At 40.3% G+C, this 7,640-nt stretch overlaps 1 protein-coding gene and 1 long non-coding RNA gene across 2 annotated transcripts in view; one reads left to right on the forward strand and one right to left on the reverse strand.

The window, feature by feature from the left end:
- Positions 1-3,844, forward strand: part of LOC118406180 (CMP-N-acetylneuraminate-poly-alpha-2,8-sialyltransferase-like) — a 5,379-nt gene extending 1,535 nt beyond the window's left edge. The window contains exons 2-4 of the mRNA XM_035806064.1: positions 1,781-1,849; positions 2,124-2,678; positions 3,394-3,844. Coding sequence (XP_035661957.1) covers positions 1,781-1,849; positions 2,124-2,678; positions 3,394-3,667 — 898 coding nt within the window. The 3' untranslated portion in view covers positions 3,668-3,844. The remainder of the gene's footprint in view (positions 1-1,780; positions 1,850-2,123; positions 2,679-3,393) is intronic.
- Positions 3,747-6,489, reverse strand: LOC118406181. The gene is made up of 3 exons (XR_004829994.1): positions 6,054-6,489; positions 5,452-5,562; positions 3,747-4,774 (listed from the first exon to the last, which is right to left on the reverse strand). It is a non-coding gene; the product is annotated as an uncharacterized LOC118406181 (long non-coding RNA).
- Between the last annotated feature and the right edge of the window lie 1,151 nt (positions 6,490-7,640).

Genomic DNA, 7,640 nt, shown 5'->3' on the forward strand with positions numbered 1-7,640 from the left:
CAGAACTATGAGTTCTAGACACATCCCACAAAATTCCATAACACCAAGCCCTCTAACTTGGTGTTAATGACACTGCGTTCTTTCGTCAGTCAACCATGCAAAAATAACACCCAACAATGATCCACTCTGGCCTTCGTACATGCCCATCCAGGCACATGTACAAAGTTGTCCAAACAATTCATTATAAACACTGGCGCCGCAACTTAACGCGTGAAGGAAGAAAAGTGGTCTTTGACTGTTTGGAAAAAAAATAGAGCTTTTTGTGTCGTAGGGTTTTGTGGGGTACGTTTAGAGTAACGGCAGGGTGTTTGGGCGAGAACTTAGAGGTTCGAATCAGACATGTCTTGTCACCGATTTTGTACCCTTGAGGTGGTATCTCACTGCACTTGGGGTGCCGGTGCGGCACTGCGGGTTCATTCACTGCGGCACTGTTGTGTTATTTTTGGTCTTCACTCGTCTGTACTTAAAGCTTGTTTCAATGTAATTCTGTAGTACCCTTTGTTTTAATGGCAACACGACCATAAGCTATGAGCATGAATGTGTTGTCATCACTTCTTCGTCGTAAAAAATGTCGTAAAAAGTTTGTGTAAATAATGCTTTTGACCGTCAAACGATTTACGGCCACTATTTGGTGGCCACGGTTTACGGCATTTCCATTGTACCATGCCCTTGTTGCATCTACCAAACAAAACTTAAGTGGTCCTTAACTCCAGATGTGAATGCAGGGTCTTATAAACCTGGATATTGTTGTTACCGTTTTAGTGAACTAGAGTTCCACGAGCTCATACCTTCACCAAGTGTTGTAAGGCTTTACGGCTGACGTATTTGAAATGTTGTCATTGATTATACAGATAATGTATTTTAGCATACTGTAAATCTTGACATTTTTGCGTTGATTTTATATTCGAGATTTTTTTATATAAAATCACAGCTTTCCTCGTGAACAAGCGCACGGGAACAAGCGCACGCACACATAGACACGTACACATACGCACGCACACACAGACACGTTTGACATACTAACAAACACGCGTGCACACAGACAGTCAGACAGACACACACATATACTCATTGAATATACCTCGATTGGATTCATTAACGTGCAGACTTTATAGCACTACTATCAACAAGACAATTCTTACTTCCGAAATAGCCTGTGTTTACACAATCTCTCGCTGGTTAATGACCCCCTCCTCCTAGGGTGCGGCAATATTGTAGGACCGGCCGCTAAAGCTAGGAGCGCGATTTTAGTCAGGCTAAGCACCAAAGAACTAGTCCAAACTAATCCCCATGAGAAAATGGAATATCCCTCAGTGTACAAAAATCAAAGTCACTCGACCATTTGAGCTTAACCATAACAGACACACCCTTGCCCACAACGATGGATGACGTAATATCTAAAGACGGGCAATTGTCAATGAAGACCTTGAACACATGTACCTTAAAGAGTACAGGTGAAATGATTACATAAACATAACAAGTTGTGAACAGATCTGGCTACCTGCCTACCTTCAGCAACAAGCCAAGCACTTATTGCTGAAGGTAGGCGACTACCTCTAGAAATGCACCATAATGATTGTAGTGAATGCAAAATCGATCCAAAGCTTTTTATGAGTCAATCACATGCAAACAGAACTGATAATAGTATGATGTACCTTTGATTTTGTTTGTCTCCAGTAACCAGTAACATTGCAAACGTTCAGGCTCCTAGAAGTTTGATGGCAAGAGATGTATGGACATCCTACCTACAACCAATTTTTTTTTTTCCTTTTTTACATAGGATGAGCTCACCTAGAACAACCAAGATGCCGGAAGTGAATTTCAATACATCGGAAGTTGAACGGATAAGGTGAGGCACTAGTATTTTTTCTTCTAGCAGAAAAAAAAGAAGTAAATATACAGATATAAAAACAGAATCGTATAAAAGTGTCGTCACGATAGGACTTTTGGTTAGAGTTACCGTTGGAGTAGCTGGAGTTTACGTTGTGGGTTAGGGGTACGCGTAATACAAACTTTTTTTAAAAGAAACTATTACAAAGACCCTTTCAAGAATATCTAGTCTTTAAAGGTAGTATTTGTTATTTCATGGATTCAAGCTTCTTTTGTATGTTCTTATAATACAGACAGTGGGTTTTGAAGTACTTCGATCCAGACAAAGACCTCACCATAAACAAGTCTCAAGTCCATCTTTGGCAACGTATCCGGTACGAAGCTACTCCGAAAGAATACGCCAACATCACAGAGAACTTCTTCCGCCTAATTCCGGAATCCTCGCCTCTTCTGGACAAACACTTCCGGTCCTGTGCAGTCGTGGGGAATTCTGGGATACTCAACGGCAGCCATTGTGGTTTTCAAATCGACTCTGCAGACTTCGTGTTTAGATGTAACCTTGCTTCTATTGAAGGATATGAAAATGATGTAGGGACAAAATCTAACTTTACCACAATGAACCCTTCCGTTCTTCCCCACGATTATAAAGGATACCAAGAAGATAAGAGCTTAAGAGAAAAGTTTGTGAAACGACTGCGTCTCATAAGTGATCAGATTCTTCACATTCCTGCCTTCGTAACAGTGAACGGACGTCAGGACGTGGAGTTTACCAACGCAATGATAGTGGAGCATCATTTGCCAATTAAGCTTTCGTACGCGCCAAGGGGAACTACTGGGAAAATGAACAAGTGAGTGTTTAATTTGCATAAATCTGAAATTGGTTTGGAGCATTTCTTTATCATTGGGTCCTTATTCACGTAATCTTTTGAAAACGTGATCTTCTTATTGATACATTGGAAGTTCATCTGTATTGGCAGAAGTCATTTGGGATAAAGTTGAACTTTGTTTTCAAACACAAAAACTTAGATATCGATTACCCACATTTCGACTGATCTACTCTAGCATTTTCCATTAAAAGGCAATCCAGTGGTTCTGTGACGTCACGTTATGTAGATAGCACACGTGACTCGGTGAGCAGTCTAACATCTTCAGGAGTTTCTCAACACATACAAAATATGCATATAGAGTCACCAGGACAAAGTGACAATCCTGGACACAGAACCCGACTTTATTGTTAGAGGAATCAAAGAAGCCATCTACATCTCAGAGATTTACAATAGACTGTCTGTAAAGTGATAGGATCCACCACTGAGTCACGTGTGCTATCTACATAATGTGACGTCACAGAAACAGTCGCTTGTCCATTCCTTGACAAAAACGTGGTGACAATCAGTCGAAAAAGATAGTCAAAGTTTTTGTGTGTTGGAAATTAAATTACAATCCAACTTATCCAGAATTCAAAAGTAAATTCTTCTAATAGCTGTGTTTTCCCGTCATACTATTATATTTGGATATACAGTGTGTTTTTACTTGCTTAACAAATGGTTACTTTTAATTTTTTAGGCTTTGGAAGAATTCAGAATTCAAGCCGAAACGACCATCTACGGGCACCATAATGTTCGCGCTGGCAGCTTCTTTGTGCGACCAGATCCACTTGTACGGATTCTACCCGTTTGGAAAGGACAAATACGGACGGAGGATAAAATACCATTACTATGGGAGAGTAGGAAACCTTCGCAACCATAATATGACTGAAGAGTATCGGGCGTTTCAGGTGCTCCACCAGCGGAAGGCATTGGTACTGCACACAGAGCCTTGTGATGACCACGTGCTGTGAATTATCAAAAACTCCTTCGTATTTGATGTGTTACTAATTTTGCTATTACATTAACCAGACCACTCAACACATGTAATCATTGTTAAATTCCTAATGTTCATTGAACATTGTTTATTCTTGCAATGCCGAGAAGTATTGATACAATAAATGGAATCTCCATCAATACAGTGATATAAACCATTGACTGATATGTATCTAAAAACCAAACATTTGTCTGTATATATGACTTGAATAAACAAGTATTGCAATGCCTAGAATATTGATACAATAAAAAGCATAATCAATACTGTGACATAAAACATTGAATATATAATATCAAGACTAGGCATGGTTATACATATACAATCAGAAACGAGTATTGCATTACCTGGATATGATGCAACAAAAAATTCATACAGTTATATGAAATGATGTACATGTTGGTGATCAACAAGTGACATCCAAGCACGGTGAAGCTTTCCTGTTGTACACAACTCTATAATGAGTCGCCAAAACTATGTGCAACACATTGACCAGCTAATAAGCCCTATGGCAAATCATCCAGTCTATTTCCACAATTTCTACTAGTAAATTACAACAGTCCTCTTTTAGGGAAAAGGGGTTCCTCCGGAAAGTTTACAAGCTGTATTTTTTGTAGAAGAGTGACCCCTTCGTAGCCCCATGTAAAACTCTATAGCTACCGGGCTATTTTGGGGGCACGGCCGGGCCCCTGGAGTATTTTGACGCGCATTCAAAATCAACCCGGGGCCCGGCAACCCACACCGTGGGAACACTAAGAGGTACCCCCGGTATCCAGCAGTCCACCGGGACAAATCGGTGGTTTCGGAGACCGGTCGGGGTCACGTAAACAGGTGCAATTTGGACCCCTAGCATTAAATAGCTATATATAGATTCAAAAACCAAATTCATCATTTGGGTTTCCATGAAGGACAGTGGAAGGTGATTTTGTGGTATTTTGACCATCTTTCAAAAACTCTCTTCTCTGCAAAGAAGTGATGTACGCTTCTCATTTGTTTCTCCATCCAGTTATACTCGTCGCACTCTTTCCTGTAGTTGATTTTTTCAGCCTGGAAGTAATGGTACGCAGCGGGGTAGACTTTCGGGTCTCTGCAAGTAACAACAACAACATCTTTGTTTAACGAAATAGGCTGTAAAGAAAAGCCTTGTTGCCATTACAATGGCGACCTTTGACCAGCACGGCCTCGGAAAGAATTGCCTGGATGTTCCTGTCAATAAGCCAGCCATGATTACTCTTTGAAACTCAGGTTTGTAATTGTGATAAACAAATCCACAGATTTGTAACCATGATGCACGCACAAAATTAAAGTTTGACAATGAAAATATATGTTCTATCATGCGTTCAATATACTTTGCTAAAATGTATTGTAACACAGAAGAGTTTGTGCTAAATGATTGAAAATAAAAGAATATAATCCCTGCCTATGTATCTCAGGATTGAAAGAGGAAACACTATGTTTTTTCCTAGGCCTATTGTGCATGAAAATGGTAAAGGTTGTATCTCACTGCACTTGGGGCACTGGTGCGGCACTGCGGGGCTCGTTCACTGCGGCTGTTGCGTTTTTTTTGTAATTCAGATATTGCCTAACTCGTAAAAAGACCGCCTTAGAAGACAACAAAATACACAAAACGTAAGAATATTCGTTCCTTATTTCTGAAATTCGGTATCTTCCGAACACCGTAGTGCTGCACCGGTGCCGCAAGTGCAGTGAGATACCACCTTAAGTAACCAAATAACATCAAAGATACAGAGGAAGTATCCTCACCGACAGCTGTCTACACTGCTCATCCCGTACACCTTGACATGATCACACATCTCTGTGGCCAGGATCATCGTGAACCAACCGGTACTGAGGAAGATTTCATGTCTGGAATCTCTATACAGTCCACAAACACAAACACAAACATGTATTTTGTAAGGACAGCGAAAAAGAGATGATGTGTTATATATTATTTCGGTTACACTGTTTATGAATATATAAACCCACATCAATGCGCATAGAATAAAAACACTCATAAACACATCCATACAAGCAAGCACAAGCACGGATGAACAGAAGCTCACAAAGAAACAAGAACACACATGAACACTCTGAAACAAACACACATAAACGCTTTGACACACACACACACACACACATAAATCCTTTGACTCATAAACACACGACAATCAAAAACCACCGCATACTATCAAAAACCATAACACAACACACGCAAACATACACATACACAATCATACACATACACATGCATACAAACCCTCACACACACACACACACGCGGCAAATGCACTTAAAGCATATATCATCAACACACACGGCTCATCAGAAGACAAAACAAAGAGTTAAGTCATCAGAAGCTTACTCACCTTTTCAACCCTGTCTCTTTATAAACAGTTGGTGGCTATAATGCATTCTCCCTGGCGTCAACATGTAGAACTCCACGTCCTTGGAATCGTTGGCCATCTTGAATAAATGATTGTATGTCTTCCCCATCCCGTCTGTCCTCATGGTATCGTCCGGACCCCACACTACCACTTTGGAGCGTTTTTCGTTCAAAGTGATGTTCGTGATTTCATTGAAGGCGTACACAAAACTGCTGTGTGTTACAACCCGGACTGTAGTCCTCGTCCCGACATGTTTGGTGAATCCGTTAACAGGAGAATTGTTCATGCGTATCACACAGTCGGCCTGGTCAATTTCTTGTCCGGCCGTGTAGTTCAGGACGTGACCAGAGGTGGACACTAGGGCACACACTTTGCAGTGAAGGGCCAATCCCTGGGGAGTAAAACATTATATATTCTTTTAGATACACATTTTGGGCAACAATTTAACCTTTAAGAAACATTGTTGAGAGTCTCTGAATTTCCAAGCAGTCATCTTCATCAGAACTGAGGAAACGCTTATATTACCAACACAGTTAAATTTTTGTATCATAAAGATATATCCTTAGATAGTTTTTATAGTCACTGAATAAAGAGAATCTTTTACGCAACTGTCGTTTTGTAAACAATCACTGTATATATGTAAATATACTTTGTGTTTGTGACCGCATCTGTAAGCAGCGACACCTATCTGCAGTACAATGTGAACCATTCAGAACTGCCCTGAGGATGGTGACAGACGATCACCAAAACGTGGGTGGAAATAAAACAACGGTTGTGTGAGAAGAGTCACATTTGTGTGCCACATTTCAAGTGAACAGGTCTAGAGTAAGAATTCCTAAGTACTTCTATAAAAAAATTGTCAGTTGCTAAATCATTCTGGACTTCTGAACTACCACATGTATATAGAAAATCCCCAGGCAATATCAAACTAGGGGGCCCAAACATACACCACTTCTTCCTTACATCAAAAGCTATCTGCCACCAAGAAATCAAGACCATAGCATGTCCAGGTAAAAAGATACAAAAAATTGAAGCTCTGCTGCAGTACCAAGGTCACACGTCAGAAGGCCCAAAATTGACCTTAACCTTTGTCTTTCTAACCCCTTCCCACATACCAAATATCATCGTAGTCCATCAAGAGGTTCTCAAGTTATGATGTCCACAAATATCCGGAAACACAAACACACACACAGACACACACACACACAAACAAACACACACACACACTCAAAACTATACCTCCATTTTTCATGGAGGTAACTAGATAACGAAGGGTTCCCGTTTAGCCTGCTAAACATAAGGTGGTTTGTATATGAATGGTGCCCTAGCTAGTAAACAGTTTTTAACTAGGTCGATGTAGGTTAGACATCCAGGTAATAAGATACGCCAAAAATAGTTACTCAAGCAACTGGATATGGTTTTGAAACGGTCAGACGTTTCGGAAAGAATCCACTTTCCTTCGTCAGTGACACTGAAGTGATCTGCAAGAAACAGGTCTTTTATACTCTAACTATGAATGAAGACAATTTCAGATGTCCAATAGGAAAGGTTGTAAGACAATTCAGACTG

The sequence above is a fragment of the Branchiostoma floridae genome, chromosome 18 (genome assembly GCF_000003815.2).
Source record: "Branchiostoma floridae strain S238N-H82 chromosome 18, Bfl_VNyyK, whole genome shotgun sequence".
Taxonomy (NCBI): domain Eukaryota; kingdom Metazoa; phylum Chordata; class Leptocardii; order Amphioxiformes; family Branchiostomatidae; genus Branchiostoma; species Branchiostoma floridae.